The sequence below is a fragment of the Schistocerca gregaria genome, chromosome 4 (assembly GCF_023897955.1).
Source record: "Schistocerca gregaria isolate iqSchGreg1 chromosome 4, iqSchGreg1.2, whole genome shotgun sequence".
Taxonomy (NCBI): Eukaryota; Metazoa; Arthropoda; class Insecta; order Orthoptera; family Acrididae; genus Schistocerca; species Schistocerca gregaria.
The window spans coordinates 706,441,141-706,461,134 of record NC_064923.1 but is presented as its reverse complement, the minus strand read 5'-3'; the positions used below and the strand labels follow the sequence as shown (position 1 = coordinate 706,461,134).

The window sequence follows — 19,994 nt, the reverse complement described above, 5'->3', positions numbered from 1 at the left end:
TCGAGCGAATGTTACTGTCACTGCACTACCATCCTCACGTTAAAAAAAAATAAGGGCCGATGACACCATGACATGATACAGCACACCACCATATTGTGACCTTGGCGCTACGTAGTGGTCGCTGGTGAAACTCACAAGGATTGTCCTGTGCCCAATAACGAAAATTCTGTTTGTTCACGAATCCGTTCAGGTGGAAATGGGCTTCGTCTGATATCCATAAGTTACCAAGGAAATTCGCGTCCTCGTTGATTTTAGCCAATATCTGGCTACTGAACTCCATACGTGAAGCTGGGTCTCGTTCATGTAAGTGTTGTACGATCTGCAACTTATAGGGATGGAAGTCTAATTCGTGCACTATTCTTTGTAAGCTTCGTCGCTAAATCCCTAGCGAAGATGCATGCTGTCGAACGGAGCGGCGAGGACTTCTTTCGATTGCAGCTCTAGCAGCTCCAGTCTTCTCTGGGGTACGTACCGTTGGAATGTCACCTGGAGGTTTCTTTTCCAAGGCAGATCCTGTTTCTTCAACATTACGCACCCACGTTGTAATCGCATGCGCAGATGGGACACGTCCATGATGTCCAAGCTAGTTGTTGTTGTTGTTGATGTTGTCTTCAGTCCTGAGACTGGTTTGATGCAGCTCTCCATGCTACTCTATCCTGTGCAAGCTTCTTCATCTCTCAGCACTTACTGCAACCTACATCCTTCTGAATTTGCTTAGTGTATTCATCTCTAGGTCTCCCTTTACGATTTTTACCCTCCACGCTGCCCTCCAATGCTAAATTTGTGATCCCTTGATGCCTCAGAACTGTTCTCTGCGCGGCAGTCGCACTATCACCATTTTTGTAAAACGCTCTCACAGCTACTGCACTTTCCGCACCAGTCCAATTCTCCATGATTACTAAATGGTAATGCGTTCACATCAAATGTCCAAAGTTTCGAACATCTGCCGGCGCTACAGTGCTGCCAACTGTAACGTTCAAAATTTCCCGTTCCCCTGCACCACCCTGTCTGTCCAACGTAATAGCTGGGGCAGTCGTTACAAGTAGTTTTGTAAACTCCGTATTTAAGGCCATTTTCTTCCTGTGCCCCAATGGTATGAATCACTCTTTGTTTAAAACTATTATTTACGGAAAAGGCACCCATGATAAACAATAAACGATGTCATATGGTTGAAGAGCACACATGCTCCAGTAGAAGTCTCCTTATTTTGTATGATACGTTCCCCAAAAATGGAATAGAAATAAATTTATTACCCGTACTTTTTATCGCCTTGTTATCTCCTAAGGTTGAACATTTTACAGCTGTATTTTTACTTCTGATGTATATTTAGGTGTACCGAAACTGTGCTCAAGGATTTCAATAAATCTTTATCCTGCAACTGTTTGTCTGTTATCATTTACCGTGTCAGAGAAAATTATTGTAGTATGCTTACAGCTATAATTACTGAAATTCATGATAAACAAATAGTAGCTTAAGATCGAGATAAGACAGATACAAGCAACCACGAATATAATATAAGCGAAAACTAAAATATGATAACTGAAACAGGCAGTGTAGGGGAGATAACTGCCCTGTGATTGTTTGACGCTTCTTAAAAAGTACTTTCGTAGCGGAACAAATCATCTGCCCAAGACCCTCTGTCACTACCCAGGGAGAAGTAAAGTTCATTTTTACGGGGTACTTGGTGGAACACTTCTTGCGGAGATGTGGTGGTATTAATTTCTCATTTAAGCTTGGCGGATTAAAGATAAGATGTGTGGGTGGAGCAGTTTTAGTAGCGGTGTCAGAACTGGTTTTTCACGCTATTACGTGAACTGAGTGCGTGGAAACGGTTTCGAGTGTGGGAGAGAAATAAAAAAAAAATGCTTTCTCACTGTAACATTGAAAACTTTCTTTCAAAATCTAGCTTCATTTGGAATTTATGCGCAAAAACCCGTTTTTTGTGAGCTTTTCTATGTTTTAAACTTGTGCGAATTAGTTCAGATTTTATAAGAAGGTAGACAAATACATGTAACTAATGGTTGTTCAGTTTTTTTTTTGGGAAAGGTTTATCCTTTGCCACGATATATCAGTCTAAAGTTGCACATAAAATCTTCAAAAACTGCTATCCCATCGTGTGGAAAATTTATTTTCGCACGAAACAAGCATAGGTTCGTCATTTTTCGTACAGTACTGAAACGTTGATAGTATTTTGTGGTGCATACTTCGTTTCGCAACTCTACTGCTTATTTCAGACAATCATACTCATACTTAAATGATTTTTGCAATATTTCGCGGTGTAGTAAAAGTTGGGAACCAGAGTAAAAAATGCTCTTATCTTAGCAGCCCTGGGCTGAGTTAGGGATGTAAAAGAAGGGAACTAACTTTCCAATTTATCTGGCGGCTTTAAAGACATTTAAATCAAAACATGTTGACATATTCGCGCTTTTTTCGAGTTAACCCTACTTCCCCAGCGCAGTGAGCTCTCTTAGCTGCAAGATGTTGGCACACCTGTGCCCAAAATCCAGAAGATTCGCCATCCATGATAAACAATAAACGATGTCATATGGTTGAAGAGCACACATGCAACAGATAAAAAGGTTTTCCTGGGAGGGATAAAATTTCTGAGGGGGGAGGGGTAGATTTGTTCCCGGAAAGACGCTAGATTTTTATTTTTATTTGTGGGTGGGAGTGGTTGATTTTTTCCACGAGAAGACCATTTCTCCCCCAAAACCCACAGCCTTTTATATGTATAGTGAGAGGTGTAAGAACAAATAGGTACAAATTTATGTCAAGACTCAAAGGAATTAAAGACATTAGCTGCGAGGGGCAATTATTTATATCAATGGGGCAAGGTGAAAATTTGTGTTGGACCGGGATTCGAATCCAGGCCTCTTGCTTACGAAGGAGATGCTCAGGTCACTACGGCAATGGCCATCACATCCGCACGGAATACTCTAGCATGCTAACCGTCAGACCCAACTCCTCATCTTATACCACACACTGCTGATGTAGTGCTCCTACACATTAGTCTCATAATTTGCGGCATCTCGCCGATTTCCGTAAGAGTTCGAACTTTGTGTGCATCTGCATTGAAGGAACTTAATCGTCATCGCCTTAACTGTATATATTTGCTTCTAGAGTTTGGGATGCATCAAAAATTAGGAAGTATCCGAAAGTGGGGGTGCATCTGTAATAGGAAGTGTCCCAGAGCGGCGATGCATGCATCACAAACTTTAATGACACTTTGTGTCATATTGCACTATATGACAAATGCCCTGTTGGGTAAGTGATAACATGTGTCATGTTTCACGACATGACATCATGTATCATGCTACTGTACTTGACACAATGCCTTATACCACATGATCATGAGGCACTAATACTATCAGGTAAATGGAGGGAATATACCCTATCAAAATATTTTGATTTGAAAGTCTTTGAAGCTAAGTCGAAAAACTAGTTACCTTCTTTTACATTCCTAACACTACCTAGGACGCAATTGCCCTTTTTTGTGCCATGATAGTAACATTCTTCATCAGTCGGCCGATGTGGTAGAGCGGTTCTAGGCGCTACAGTCTGGAACTGAGCGACCGCTACGATCGCAGGTTCGAATCCTGCCTCGGGCGCCCGCATCTCGTGGTCGTGCGGTAGCGTTCTCGCTTCCCACGCCCGGGTTCCCGGGTTCGATTCCCGGCTAGGTCAGATATTTTCTCTGCCTCGTGATGACTGGGTGTTGTGTGCTGTCCTTAGGTTAGTTAGGTTTAAGTAGTTCTAAGTTCTAGGGAACTGATGACCATAGATGTTAAGTCCCATAGTGTTCAGAGCCATTTGAACCATTTTGAACCTGCCTCGAGCATGGATGTGTGTGATGTCCTTAGGTTAGTTAGGTTTAAGTAGTTCTAAGTTCCAGGGGTTATTTTTGAGCAATCAACTAGCAGTAGCATACGAAACAGAATACTTGACTAATGATTCAGATGAGCTATACATTGAAGGAAAGAAAATCAAAAAGATAAACACTTTCTGTTATTTGGGATCCATTTTAGAAATCGAGGGAAAATCAGAGTCAGAAATCAATAAAAGAATTAGTAGCGGACGGAGGGTCATTGGAATGCTTAACTCAGTCTTATGGAGTAGGAATGTAATGAGCACAACTAAAAATTAATATACAAATCCATATTAGAGAATGTGGTTCTGTATGGAACGGAGACCTGGACAATTAACATGAAGCACATTAAAAAATTACAAGCTCTAGAGATGGACTTTTGGAGAAGATCGGCAAGAATCTCCAGAAAAGAAAAGATAAGGAACACCGAAGTAATAAGGAGAATGGAAGTAAAAGAAGGAATACATGACGTAATGGATAGGAAGAAATTACAGTGGTACGGGCATGTGCGACGAATGGAGAAAACCAGAATACCAAAATTGATACTGGAGTGGGAACCGGAGGGGAGAAGAAGAAGAGGACGACCTATGACCACCTGGATCCAAAATGTACAGCACACAATGAGGAGAATGGGCTCAGAGGAAGAAGACACACAAGATCGAAACACCTGGAGAAACATTTTGAGAATATAATTTAAGAACGTTTATTGTTTGTATTGTAATTTCCAAGTAAATTATTATGTTGAAGATAAGCCTCTGTAATGAGGAAAAGCTCAAAATACTAATAATAAATAAATTCTATGGGACTGATGACCTCAGAAGTTAAGTCTCATAGTGCTCAGAGCCATTTGAGCCATTCTTCATCCTGGTAAGCACATGTACCGAGGCGAATTTTGCTTACCAATGGCACGTATGTCTATGTTATGTGGGACACCAGTTTCGGTGTCGAAAGAACTAGAGTATATATAGGCTCTGGAATGAGTGGGTTTGGTAGAAATAAATACAAGGTTGGATGTTCTTTCCTACGTGGACGCTTCTCAGAGTTTTTCTTGTTCGGTCGCAGGTTCCTCTGGAATTTCGGAAGGCTACCACTCGGGTGACTCCTCTGACTACGGCGGCGGCAGCGGCACCTCCTCTTTGGAGTACCACGGGGACTCGGGGCTGGGCTACGGAGGCGGCTACGGAGGCGGTGCGTCGAGCGGCATCACGACGGAGCTGACGGCGCACGGCATCCGCCACAGCCTGGGCGGCGGCCACGGCGGCGGCTACGCGGCTGGGCTGTCCTCGCTGGTCGACGGCAACCACCTGAGCGGGGGCGGAGGCGTACACTTCGCTGGACACAGGTCGGGCGTGGCCGGGCCCTCGCAGGGGTACAGGTGAGGCGGCCCACATATCATCGCATCTACTACCAACACTCTTCAGATACTCTGCAACTAGGGGGCATTCTTACCATTTCTGGCCGCAGTTTGGAGCTACACTCCTGGAAATTAAAATAAGAACACCGTGAATTCATTGTCCCAGGAAGGGGAAACTTTATTGACACATTCCTGGGGTCAGATACATCACATGATCACACTGACAGAACCACAGGCACATAGACACAGGCAACAGAGCATGCACAATGTCGGCACTAGTACAGTGTATATCCACCTTTCGCAGCAATGCAGGCTGCTATTCTCCGATGGACACGATCGTAGAGATGCTGGATGTAGTCCTGTGGAACGGCTTGCCATGCCATTTCCACCTGGCGCCCCAGTTGGACCAGCATTCGTGCTGGACGTGCAGACCGCGTGAGACGACGCTTCATCCAGTCCCAAACATGCTCAATGGGGGACAGATCCGGAGATCTTGCTGGCCAGGGTAGTTGACTTACACCTTCTAGAGCACGTTGGGTGGCACGGGATACATGCGGACGTGCATTGTCCTGTTGGAACAGCAAGTTCCCTTGCCGGTCTAGGAATGGTAGAACGATGGGTTCGATGACGGTTTGGATGTACCGTGCACTATTCAGTGTCCCCTCGACGATCACCAGAGGTGTACGGCCAGTGTAGGAGATCGCTCCCCACACCATGATGCCGGGTGTTGGCCCTGTGTGCCTCGGTCATATGCAGTCCTGATTGTGGCGCTCACCTGCACGGCGCCAAACACGCATACGACCATCATTGGCACCAAGGCAGAAGCGACTCTCATCGCTGAAGACGACACGTCTCCGTTCGTCCCTCCATTCACGCCTGTCGCGACACCACTGGAGGCGGGCTGCACGATGTTGGGGTGTGAGCGGAAGACGGCCTAACTGTGTGCGGGACCGTAGCCCAACTTCATGGAGACGGTTGCGAATGGTCCTCGCCGATACCCCAGGAGCCACAGTGTCCCTAATTTGCTGGGAAGTGGCGGTGCGGTCCCCTACGGCACTGCGTAGGATCCTACGGTCTTGGCGTGCATCCGTGCGTCGCTGCGGTCCGGTCCCAGGTTGACGGGCACGTGCACCTTCCGCCGACCACTGGCGACAACATCGATGTACTGTGGAGACCTCACGCCCCATGTGTTGAGCAATTCGGCGGTACGTCCACCCGGCCTCCCGCATGCCCACTATATGCCCTCTCTCAAAGTCCGTCAACTGCACATATGGTTCACGTCCACGCTGTCGCGGCATGCTACCAGTGTTAAAGACTGCGATGGAGCTCCGTATGCCACGGCAAACTGGCTGACACTGACGGCGGCGGTGCACAAATGCTGCGCAGCTAGCGCCATTCGACGGCCAACACCGCGGTTCCTGGTGTGTCCGCTGTGCCGTGCGTGTGATCATTGCTTGTACAGCCCTCTCGCAGTGTCCGGAGCAAGCATGGTGGGTCTGACACACCGGTGTCAATGTGTTCTTTTTTCTATTTCCAGGAGCGTATTTAAAGCGCGGCACCGACCTCTACTCTTAGTAATTTTTTTGGGTCATCAGCCTTCTGACTGGTTTGATGCGGCTCGCCATGGCTAGCTCTCCTCTGCTAGCCTCTTCATTTCAGAGTAGCGCTTGCGGTCCACGTCGTCAATTATTTGCTTCGTGCACTACAACGTTTATCTTCCTCTACAGTTTTTACCCTCTACAGCTCCCTCTAGTACCATGGAAGTTATTCTCCGATGTTTTAAGATGTAATATGTCCTATCATCCTGTCCCATTCTTCTTGTCAGTGTTTTCGATACATTACTTTCCTCACTCATTTCGCGGAGAACATGTTTCATTCGTTACCTTATCAGGGTTTAATAAGCCACGGCTGCAAAATGCTAACACGAATTCTTTGGAGACGAATGGAAAAATTGGTTGAACCTGATCTCGGGGATGATCTGTTTGGATTATGTAGAAATGTTGGAACACGTGAGGCAGTACTGACCCTACGACTTATCTTAGAAAATAGATGAAGGAAAGGCAAACCTACGTATCTAGCATTTGTAGACTTAGAGAAAGCTTTTGACACTGTTGACTCTTTCAAATTCTGAAAGTGGGAGGGGTAAAATACAGGCTATTTACAATTTGTACAGAAACCAGATGGCAGATATAAGAGTCGAGGAACATGAAAGGGAGGCAGTGGTTGGGAAGAGGGTGAGACAGGGTTGTAGCCTCTCCCCAATGCTATTCAATCTATATATTGAGCAAGCAGGAAAGGAGACAAATGAAAAGTTCGGAGTAGGTATTAAAATCCATGCAGAAGAAATAAAAACTTTGAGGTTCGCTGATGACATTGTAATTGTGTCAGAGACAGCAAAGGACCTGGAAGAGCAGTTGAACGGAATGGACAGTGTCTTGAAAGGAGGATATAAGATGAACATCAACAAAAGCAAAACGAGAATAATGGAATGTAGTCGAATTAAGTCGGGTGATGCTGAGGGAATTAGATTAGGAAATGAGACACTTAAAGTAGTAAAGGAGTTTTGTTATATGGGGAGGAATATAACTGATGATTGTCGAAGTAGAGAGGATATAAAATGTAGACTGGCAATGGCAAGGAAAGCGTTTCTGAAGAAGAGAAATTTGTTAACATCGAGTATAGATTTAAGTGTCAGGAAGTCTTTTCTGGAAGTATTTGTATCGAGTGTAGCGATGTATGTAAGTGAAAGACGGACGATAAATAGTTTGGACAAGAAGAGAAAAGAAGCTTTCGAAATGTGGTGCTACAGAAGAATGCTGAAGATTAGATGGGTAGACCACATAACTAACGAGGAGGTATTGAATAGAATTGGAGAGAAGAGAAATTTGTGGCACAACTTGAGTAGAAGAAGGAATCGGTTGGTTGGCATCAAGGGATCACCAATTTAGTATTGGATTGCAGCGTGGAGGGTAAAAATCGTAGAGGGAGACCAAGAGATGAATAAACTAAACAGATATTGAAGGATGTAGGCTGCAGTAGGTACTGGGAGATGAAGAAGCTTGCACAGGATAGTATAGCATGGAGAGCTGTATCAAACCAGTCTCTGGACTAAAGAGCACAACAACAACATCAGTCCACCTAATTTTCAGCATTCTTCTGTACCACCAAATCATGAACGCTTCAATTCTCTTCTGTTCCAGTTTACACCCAGTCCGTGGTTCACTACTATACAGTCCTGTGCTCTCAACGTATATTCTCAGAAATTTCTGTCGAAAATTAAAGCCTTGTTTGATACCAGCAGGCTTCTCTTCGCCAGGTATGCCCTTTTTAGCAGTGCTAGTCTGACTTTGATGTTCTCCTTGCTCCGTCCGTCATAGGTTATTCTGCTCCCTAGGTAGCAGAATTCCTTTTCATCTTCTTCCTGATCACCAATCGTGATGTTAAATTTGTCGCTCTCCACGTTTCTGCTACTTCTCATTATTTCATCTTTCTTCGATTCACTCTCAATCCATATTGTTCCCTCTAGAATATTCATTCCATTCAACAGGTAACTTTCACTGGCGACAGCAGTGTCATCAGAGAATCTTATCATTGATATCCTTTCACCTTGAATTTTATTCCTCTCTTCAACCTTTCTTTTATGTCTATCATTGCTTTACCGATGTGCAGGTTGAACAGTAGATGCGGAAGACTATATGCCTGACTTACTTCTCTTTTAACCAGTCTTATCGTTCGCTCTTGGTTCTTGTATATATTGTACATTCTCCGTCTTCCCCTATTGCTTACCCCTGTTTTTATCAGAATTTCGAACATCTTGTAGCATTTATGTTCTTAGTATCGATACACCTACTCGGGAAGGAACCTTGACCTCCATGAGCCAGGGGTATAGGGGCTGTCTATATTTAAATGATGCAGTCTGTACTACACACTTGATATCATAGAGGAAAAAACGTAACTATTTCTTAAAGAACTGTTTTAACTATCTACGGTGATTTTTTGATCATAGGATGGGATGATCTCGTGCCGAAACCGGTAGCAAAAGCAAAATAAAAATGCTGCTACAGACTGAAGCAAATAATAGTTTCTACTCTCATTTGTGACACTTGTTTTACTACAGTTAGTGGAACTGGAATAAAAGCTGTTCTAACATCTCACATGTACCAGAATGCAGTATGCAGCAGAGTCCGTAATTTCGGAAGCCGATTATTTGATGCGTTTCCACTAACCTCATCGTTGACTGACTTGTGGACTCCGTAGTTTGAACACTTCAGGCCAGACGTGTTGAAAGGCATCAGTCTAACTGTTGTAGAAGCGTGTTAGCACCTGCTGTAAACTGATAATACGCGAGTGTGTACTGGACTCTGGAACTCTGTGCATTTTGTCTTCCATAAAGTCTTGCAGAGATATCACTGGAAGCACTCACATCCGTCAAATATCCACACTCATGCTCATAAATTAAGGATAATTGCAGAGTGTGGTGCCACACCTCGTGGCACTACACAACACTGGCGCTAATAGGCTAGGTACATAGGGATCACATACTACACAGATCTGTAAGTCCGCGGTATTGGTGATAAGTTGAGAAAACCGCCCTCAAACACATGTGCCACAAAACGCCACTGTTTCCTGCGCATGTACTCCGATATCAATATGGGATATGATCACCATGCACTCGTACACAGGCCGCACAACGGGTTGGCAACCTCTGGATCAGGTGGTCGAGCAGCTGCTGGGGTATGGCCTCCCATTCTTGTATCAGTGCCTGTCGGAGCTCCTGAAGTGCCGTAGGGGTTTCAAGACGTGCAGCTATACGTCGACTGAGAGCATCCCAGACGTCCTCGATGGGGTTTAGGTCTGGAGAACAGGCAGGCCACTCCATTTGCCTGATATATTCTGTTTCAAGGTACTCCTCCACGATGGCAGCTCGGTGGGGCAGTGCGTTATCATCGATCAGGAGGAAAGTGGGACCCACTGCACCCCTGAAAAGGCGGACATACTGGTGCAAAATGATGTCCCAATACACCTGACCTGTGATTGTCATGCAGGGGTGTACGTGCACCAATCGTAATCCCACCACACACCATAAAACCACGACCCCCATACAGGTCCCTTTCAAGGACATTAAGGGGTTGGTATCTGGTTGCTGGTTCACGCCAGACGAAAACCCAGCGAGAATCGCTGTTCAGATTATACCTGGACTCGTCTGTGAACATAACCTGGGACCACTGTTCCAATGACCATGTACTGTGTTCTTGACACCAGGCTCTTCTGTGACCAGGGGTCAGTGGAATGCACCTTGCAGGTCTCCGGGCGAATAAGTCATGTCTGTTCAGTCGTCTGTAGACTGTGTGTCTGGAGACAACTGTTCCAGTGGCTGCGGTAAGGTCTCGCGCAAGGCCTCCTGCAGTACTCCGTGGCCGTCTGCGGGCACTGATGGTGAGATATCGGTCTTCTTGTGGTGTTGCACACTGTGGACATCTCGTACTGTAGCACCTTTACACGTTTCATGTCTGCTGGAATCGTTGTCATAATCTTGAGATCACACTTTGTGGCACACAGAGGGCCCGTGCTACGAACTGATGTGTTTGACCAGCCTCCCGTCGCCCTAGTATTCTAACCCTCATAACGTAATCAATATGTGTTCTTTGAGCCATTTTCAACACACAGTCACCATTAGCACGTCTGAAAACGTTTGCACGCTTACTCGCTGCACCACACTCTGACATGCACCAACAGACCTCTGCGTTTGTGGACTGCTGCCAGCGCCACCGTGCGACGACCGCAGGTCAAATAAATCGCATGGTCGTACCCCGAGGTGGTTTAAACCTGCAAACCGCCCACCAGAGCGTTGTTGCACCATGTATCAGCATTATCCTTAATTTATGAGCATTAGTGTAGTTGTGTGCGTATGAAGTGGAACGACGCAGAAAGCTAATCGCAAATAAGACGATGCAGACTGAATTTCGTTGGAAGAATTCTCAAAAATTGTAGCCCATCCAGTCTGGGATCCATATCAGATAAGACTGATAAAGAAAGATACAAAGAAGAGCAGTGCATTTCGTTACAGTTTCATTTCGTAAGAACGAAAGTGTCGTGGAGATATTCAGCCAACTGCAGTGGCAGATGCTATAATGAAGGCATTGTGTATCATGGTGTGGCTTGCTGTTAAAATTTTGAGAGAGCACGTTCCTAGAAGACTCAGTCATTACATCGCTTCTCCTGGTTACATCTCTCGAAAAGATCATGAAGGTAAAATTAGAGGTTCGAGCCCACACGGAGATTTACCGGCAACCGTTTCCCCGCGACTGGAACAGGAATGGGGAGAAGTTGCAGAGAACGCTCTGCCACACACCGTAAGGTGCCTTTAGGAGTATGTACAGTATATACGTAGATGTCTACAATTCTGTTCCGCGTCTTCTAGTAAAGAATATACCTGTATACGGGATAGCCAGACAGACTTGCGACTGGAACGAGAACTTCCTGACATTATTGTTAGCACTTCGCTACACTACCAAATTGACCAGTTCTTAACGGCTCAGGATGTGCGCTGTCAATCGGTTTCTTCTTTTAGTCAAGTTGTGCTATAATTTTTTTTTCTCTCCGATGCAGTTCTGTATCTGTTCATTAGTTATCCACACTGCTCAACAAATTTTCGGGGCAACATTTCAAAATCCATTCATGTCTTGTATGTACTCTTTATAGTTCATGTTCAGTTCCATATAACAGTACATTCCACATTCCAGTCAATACTTTCAGAGAAGACTTCCTAACGCTTGACATTATTTTGCACCTAATATTTATCTTCTTCAGAAACTTCTCTTCTTGTTACTGCAGTACTTCCTGCACGTCCCCTGTGTAGCCCCCTCCTGGAGATCCGAATGGGGGACCGTTTTACGTTGGAAATTTTTTATTCAAGAAGATTCCATCATCTTTCACTTAAGCCTGAAAATGAGTCCGTGATCAGATTGTGGCATTCTATTTTACAGATCCGTGTGGATCACTTAAACTTTTACACTTCAGTATTACCGGTTTCGGCTACTGCCATCTCCAGATGATAAAATATTCTGTTGTAGGTGTCAACGTCAAATTATGTATCTAGATACATAGTGCTTCATTCGTCATTAAACCATGTAGTACAACCGCATGTCCTTCCTCCTGTGATTTCGCCTTGTTTTAATCCATGCAACAATACCAACATACCAATGCTTTGTTAAATAGTGTTCCAAGGACAGATCAGTCATCCAGACTTCTGCCCCAGAAACTACTCAAAAGCCTGCTGCCGCTCTTCAGGAATCGTAAGTCGGTCTTGCCTCTACACTGATATTTCTCCGATGTGTCTGCATCTTCCGTGCGGCTATCTATATCGCTGAGGGGCGGAGTCCACCCAATGGTGAAAATTCCGTGGCTCGCTGTCGCTTTTAAATTTATGATTAGTTTATTACCTTAGTCTGGCAACTTGTATAACAATAATTTTTTCATAAACTGACAGTATTAAAAAGTTGCTTAAAGAGGAACAACTAATCACAGTTTATGTTTTAATTATTTAATTAAAAATGCACCAAGACCAGGTGAGCTTAGAAAATGCATCTTTATATGTCTTTTACATGGCTGACTGTTGAAGTCCTTTCCAGGTCTATTACTGTACGATGCCCTGAGATGGTTCTAAAATGCATAATGAATGTGATAAAATCTATACAGCTTTCTTATGCAGGTATTCGGAACTCTGATGTACGTCAGTTACGTCCAGTACGATTCCAGGATGAGTAAACTTCCTGCGAACGTCGCATTTTTATGTGAAGAACGCTTAATATGCACTGTGTAAGGTTAGGCACCTCCTACTGACATGAATAAACTATTTTTAAATTACCAGATAGTTAGGGAGGTAGTCTTAACTTCAATGTGTCATGCTTGCTTTCAAGATTATGTGTCTTGTCTCTATAGCACTATTCTACAAGCCTCATATCATTATTATTCTCTCACGAAATTAAACTATTTAGGTTGCTGAATTGAACAATTTGCAGCCGTTCAAAGCCATTTTAAATTGTTGCTAGTAGAGTTAATATCTATTTTCATAATTTTTTCTAGTTTGGCAACTGTCACAGTCAGTTCGACTGCTGCACCTTCAACGTAGAGTGAGCTACTGTTTCTGTAACGACGGTTGCCATTAAAACTCTACTTAGTCTCATCACGCCACTTGTCCACGTGGTCAACTGTGACTGCGCACAGTCAACTCACCAATTCTACAGGGTGCCCCAAAAATGTTACGACAAACTTCGATGGATTGCAGGGAGTGTCTTGAGGTACAATTCGAGGGTGGTTACCTGTGTCCAGCAACGACATCCAACGACACTACAGAATGTCGAAGTTGTAGGCTATGGCGCCTGCAACTAGGCCGCCCCTTCTGCAGCAAATGTGACTCAGTAAACTGACGACCTGTAGGCAGAATGGCTCGCAATGCCGTTTCTTGGTCAATGATCGCTACTGATTGTCACGATCGCCAGTGGATAAGACAGACCTAGCTGCTGTGTAGAACGACCTTGTCTCCTATGAATGCGATGCTTCGTTCCCTCGGTGGAGGACGGTTTTGGACACGGGTTTCTATATGCATTTTATTTTTCTACTATATACCGAAATACATTGAGATTTTAAAGGGGCTCCGGAGAAAAATAAAAAGCGAATGGAAACCAGTGTCCACAATCGTAATCCACCGAGGCAACGAAGCATCGCATTCATAGGAGACAAGGTCTTTCTACACAGCAATTAGCTCTATCTTCTTCACTGGCGATGGTGGCAATCAATCGTAATCATTGAACAAAAAACGACATTGCGAGACTGCTGCCGAAACTGTGGTCTTATGGCAGTTGTCGGAGCCTAAAACTTCGACGCTGTGTAGTGTCGTTGGATGACGTTGCCAGATACGGGTTCCTATCCGAGATTTGTTCCTCAAGGCACCCTCTACATCCCCTCGAAGTTAGCCACAACATTTGTGAACGCGCTGTGTAGTGCTGTTACGTATATTAACCTCCCTTCGTCTCTTGGACCTGAATTTTCTTCTTAACTCGCTTCTTCAGGAAATACAGTTGTATTTAGCGGTATTCATGTGCCTTCAGGTCCCGCATTACTTAATACGTGCACGATGTCTTATACCAACACCACTCGACTTTCTCAGACGCTCTGCTACGTCTCGTGAGTATTGCATTGTAATTCGCGCTCTGTCCATTGTAAGATGCAATCTTTCATATTCTTAACCCGCCACATCGATCTTTCTGTTTCAGCGTGCATGAGACAAGCAACGAGGGCGGAGGCATCGAGGATGGTGGTTATGGCGTCGCTGGCGGCTATGGGGGAGGATACGGGAGCGGTTATGGCCGCAGTATGCGAGTCCTCAGTCACTACTAAGCGCAGTCTCGGCCCATAATTGGAAACGGGTTGCCTGCCTTACGCCAACCATGAAGTCCACCATTAAGTGCTTGGTGCCACTTGGCCTAGGGCATCGCTGTGTTTGTCACCCCCTTGCGACTGAAGAAAATCAAGCGCGCCTGCATTCTGTTGCTGAAAGATCTGTCAGCAATGGACGTAGAACATTCTCGAATCAAACCAAAGTCTTATACTCTAGTTTAGATTTTCGTACGCCGCTTGCAATGCAAAGCGTTGCGATACCTCATCACTTAGCATTATGCTCGCAACTTGTAGCTCTCTTTGCCCACTGGGACACTATTTGCAGTTCGAGTGTAGAAGCACGTTGTTAATGCCCTTTTTCATATCAAATAACCCTTAGACTGAACTGTTCCTCGTATTGTATTTGTATGTGTTTTGTTGTTAATATTATTTTTCAGTTGTTGTTATTGTTTAATTGTTTCATACTTTATAAGAGTTGTTGTATTGTTGACTTTATCACTGTGATTATATTATTGTTATTATTTTTCTTAATGAGACAAGCACTGCTATAAGATGTACATACATAGTCACTAACACGCTGTTACTACATTTAATGAATTTTTTATAATTTTATTATTTTTCTAATAAAATATTTTTGAACAAAAATTATTATCATTAAATCAAATAACGTTATGTTAAATGTAATTGCTGTATATGTATCCTTGTTAAGTAATCTTCGCTCCTTCTCTCAACATCTAGGTAACGCAAAAAAAGTGATCTGACTTTTTTCCGAATGAAAGAAGACAAACTAAAAAGCAAATATTGCTGTATTTTTGGGAAAAGGGAACAAGTTTTTACTTGCCGGTATTATATTTACCCTTGAAGCTGATATGAGTCAGCATGAGAAATAGATTTTAACCGTGGTTCTCTACTGCACGACGCCATCCTAAAGTTTCAAAGACTACCTCCGCAAAATAAATGCTATACTGGATAATGCATTGCATGCAAAGCTATCAGAAGATGCTCTTGTTGGCAGAGCAAGACTACTAAAAAAGAAAGAGAAAAAAAGCATGTGCCGATTTCTCCTTGTATTTAGTCCTAACCTTCTCTGCATCTCCAGCAAGAGATAATTTTAGCGCTAAATTAATATGTAAATTGAATCAGGTATCTTTATGTAGTAGTGCTGACACCTTCTATTGTATTTACAGCTCTTATTTTATTTGCAATCGAGTTCGGTGTTACATGACACCGTCTTCAGGCCCTTCTATACCAGGTCACCACGAGTACGCTGGGTAATCGCCGTTATACATTTTTTACAGGGTACACAAAATCGATGTCCGCTGTAGTGAACTTTTTTCCACCTATGCTGTGAACAACGACAGCACATCAAGATGTACCCTGCATGAGATGTGTAATGACAAATTCACGGCGTTCACATGATCACCTGGTAACATATACGGGCCTGAAGATCATATGTTGCAGCACCGAAATCGACTGCAAACAAAATAGCACCTGTAAATACAGATAACGTTATCATCCCTACTATATAATGATGTAGTAATACCGTCTTTCGATGATCTGCGCTACCTGAAGTTGGATTTACGCAGAAACTGAAATTGCGTTTTATTGACAAATATTACACCGAGAAAGAATGTTTGAATTGACAACCTTTCCTTAGAGACCAAAATAAAACTCCCTGTTCTGGCCACAGATTGACTAATCGCCATCGACCGACCCACGTGTCATCCTCAGCCAATTGCATCATATGGATGCGGTATGGAGGGGCTTGGCGGTCTACACACTGATTTCTCGGCCGCTGTCTACTTTCCAGTCCTTGGAGCCGCTACTTATCACTCAAGTAAGTCGTCAGTTGGTATCACCAGACTGAGCGCACGCCCTTCCAGTTCTCCTATCGAAGGGAAATCACTCGCAGTATCGGGAAGCGAACCACTGTCCTTTGCTTAGCAGTCAAACACGTTGACCTCCGAGCTGCGAAGTGGGACTAGCCTGCGGAGAGCTGGTACAGTCTTTATGTGCGTTTATAATTTCTCTCTTTCTATTGCGGAGTCCATGTGAGTTTTAGATAACTGAGGCTATTTTTTCATAGTGTTTTATTTAGGAATACTGTTGATGTTTTCAAATAATGAACCGTTAGTGGCGACAGAATAAATGTATTGAACGTTTGTACTTAATATTATTTTTAGGAGACAGTGACTGGCTCTTTTGTTTTGAAATTAATTATTTTCACTGACGCAGGCACATGAATGCGTTTCTGCTAGGGATAAGTATAGGCCACCATTGGCCATCATCTGCACAGTAGAAGCAGCATCAGGATGGGCTCCAAGTAATGCTTTCTCAGCGAGGAAGATTTTCTGAGCCTGGCAAAGCATTACTTGGAGCCCATCCCGATGCTGCTTCAGTGTTGTGACCCGTCTTTGGTGTGACAATATTCGGAACGGTACAGTGGTTGCCGCCAAGGAGCCATCCTTTTGGCTGGGGTAGTAGTATCCATGACTTGAACTGGTTTTAGATAAATAAATACGCATTATAGTACATTTACGTGGTTCGTAATGCCGTCATTTAAATACAGTAAAACTTATTTTGCGAGACGCTTTCACCAAGTAGTGGAACAGACTTTTTCCGCAAACAATAGTTGATTTTATTCAGAATTCCAATGCAGTGTATTATTCCCCATTCTTTCAGCTACAAAACCCTGTTTTACAACAAAAAATGGCTCTGACCACTATGGGACTTAACATCTGAGGTCATCAGTCCCCTAGAACTTAGAACTACTTAAACCTAACTAACTTAAGGACAACACACACTTCCACGCCCGAGGAAGGATTCTAACCTGCAACCGTAGCAGTCGCACGGTTCCGAACTGAAGCGCCTAGAACCGCTCGGCCACCGCGGCCGGCGTTTTTCAACACAATCTCTATCCAATGTGATGACTTTACGCCACCTTTCTGGCATTGTGCCATTCTACTGGTCAACATTGCAGCCAACGTCGTGCTGCATCAATAACCACCCAGACATCCACGTGCTGCTTCTCGAGGAGTTCATCCTTCATTGGACCAAACAGATGGAAGTCGGTAAGTCCAAGATTGGGGCTGTAGGGTGGACGAGGAAGAACAGTCAAATGAAGTTTTCTGAGCTCCTCTCTGGCGAAGCCTTTCATTTTTATGCAGAAGGAGAAGTTCGTTTGAATTTTTGTGGCGACGAACACGCTGAAGTCGTTTCTTCATTTTCATGAGGGTATAGCACTACACTGCAGGATTGATCGTTGGACCTCGAGGGAGGTCGTCAAACAGAATAACCTCTTCAGAGTTTCAGAAGACCGTCTCCACGACTTCATCGGCTGAGGGTGCGGTTTTCAAGTTTTTCTTCGGAAAAGAGGTGCCGTGGCGCCACTCCAAGGATTGCCGTTTTGTTTCGGGACTGAAGTGGTGAACCCACGTTTCATCACCTGTGACGATGTTCGACAGAGCATTGTGACATTCAGCCTCGTAACGCGCAAGCAATTCCGCACAAGTGGTTTTTCGCTCCTCTTTATGGTTTTCTTTTAGGCGGCTAGCAACCGTGCAGGCACACACCTTTACCCCAACTGGTGGCCGAGTGTGTCAGCACTAACAACAGAGACATCCAGTCGGCCGTCGACGTGTTTGCGTGTGATCCATCGATGAGAGTGTCCACACGTTCCAACATTGCAGGAGCCACATCTGTGATGATGCGTTGCGATAATGACAGATGCCTCTCCCGACGACTCACCGTTCTTTTTTTCACCGCCAGGTGTCCATAAACATTCTGCAAGAGCGATGCTCTGGTCCTCTGCCAAAAGAAACTCAATGACATCTCCCTGCTTGGACCGAACCTCCGTTACGGACGCCATGAATGCTACGTTAGCGACGCCAATTATCGGAATTTTATCAAACTATAGTGGCTGAAGCAAGAAAATTCCTCGATGCTCCATATCAAATTCTGAATGACTGAGGAAAAAAGTGCTGTATTACGTATTGAACGTTCCTCTTAAACACGCATTAGAGCAGCTGTTGGTAGTTCGTTATCTTCTTTAAAAACATTGACATTATAATACAGGAAAAATGTAATGATAGGAATATAAAAGTGGAAATAGAAAAATGAAGTAAAAAGTTAAGCAGTGTCTAAGACAGTGGGTAGCAATACAGAGACATGTTGTTGTTGTTGTTGTGGTCTTCAGTCCTGAGACTGGTTTGATGCAACTCTCCATGCGACTCTATCCTGTGCAAGCTTCTTCATCTCCCAGTACCTACTGCAACCTACATCCTGCTGAATCTGCTTAATGTATTCATCTCTTGGTCTCCCCCTACGATTTTTACCCTCCACGCTGCCCTCCAGTACTAAATTGGTGATCCCTTGATGCCTCAGAACATGTCCTACCAACCAATCCCTTCTTCTGGTCAAATTGTGCCACAAACTTCTATTCTCCCCAATCCTATTTAATACTTCCTCATTAGTTATGTGATCTACCCGTCTAATCTTCAGCGTTCATCTGTAGCACCACATTTCGAAAGCTTCTGTTCTCTTCTTGTCCAAACTATTTATAGTCCGTGTTTCACTTCCATACATGGCTACACTCCATACAAATACTTTCAGAAATGACTTCCTGACACTTAAATCTATACTCGATGTTAACAAATTTCTCTGCTTCCGAAACGCTTTCTTTGCATTGCCAGTCTACGTTTTATATCCACTCTACTTTGACCACCATCAGTTATTTTGCTCCCCAAATAGCAAAACTCCTTTACTACTTTAAGTGTCTCATTTCCTAATCTAATTCCATCAGCATCACCCTACTTAATTCGACTACATTCCATTATCCTCGTTTTGCTTTTGTTGATGTTCATCTTATATCCTCCTTTCAAGACACTGTCCATTCCGTTCAACTGCTCTTCCAAGTCCTTTGCTGTGTCTGACAGAATTACAATGTCATCGGCGAACCTCAAAGTTTTTATTTCTTCTCCATGGATTTTAATACCTACTCCGAATTTTTCTTTTGTTTCCTTTATTGCTTGCTCAATATACAGATTGAATAAAATCGGGGAGAGGCTACAACCCTGTCTTACTCCCTTCCCAACCACTGCTTCCCTTTCATGTCCCTCGACTCTTATGACTGCCATCTGGTTTCTGTACAAATTGTAAATAGCCTTTCGCTCCCTGTATTTTACCCCCGCCACCTTTAGAATTCGAAAAAGAGTATTCCAGTCAACATTGTCAAAAGCTTTCTCTAAGTCTACAAATCCTAGAAACGTAGGTTTGCCTTTCCTTAATCTTTCTTCTAATATAAGTCGTAAGGTCAGTATTGCCTCACGTGTTCTATTATTTCGACGGAATCCAAACTGATCTTCCCCGAGGTCGGTT

The 19,994-nt window shown here is 44.0% G+C and overlaps 1 protein-coding gene across 1 annotated transcript in view; it reads left to right on the top strand.

Annotated features, from left to right (window-relative positions):
* LOC126266684 (uncharacterized) overlaps nucleotides 1–15,263 on the top strand; it is a 62,615-nt gene extending 47,352 nt beyond the window's left edge. Inside the window, exons 5-6 of the mRNA XM_049971109.1 lie at nucleotides 4,928–5,240; nucleotides 14,495–15,263. Coding sequence (XP_049827066.1) covers nucleotides 4,928–5,240; nucleotides 14,495–14,618 — 437 coding nt within the window. The 3' untranslated portion in view covers nucleotides 14,619–15,263. The remainder of the gene's footprint in view (nucleotides 1–4,927; nucleotides 5,241–14,494) is intronic.
* The last annotated feature ends 4,731 nt before the right edge of the window (nucleotides 15,264–19,994 follow it).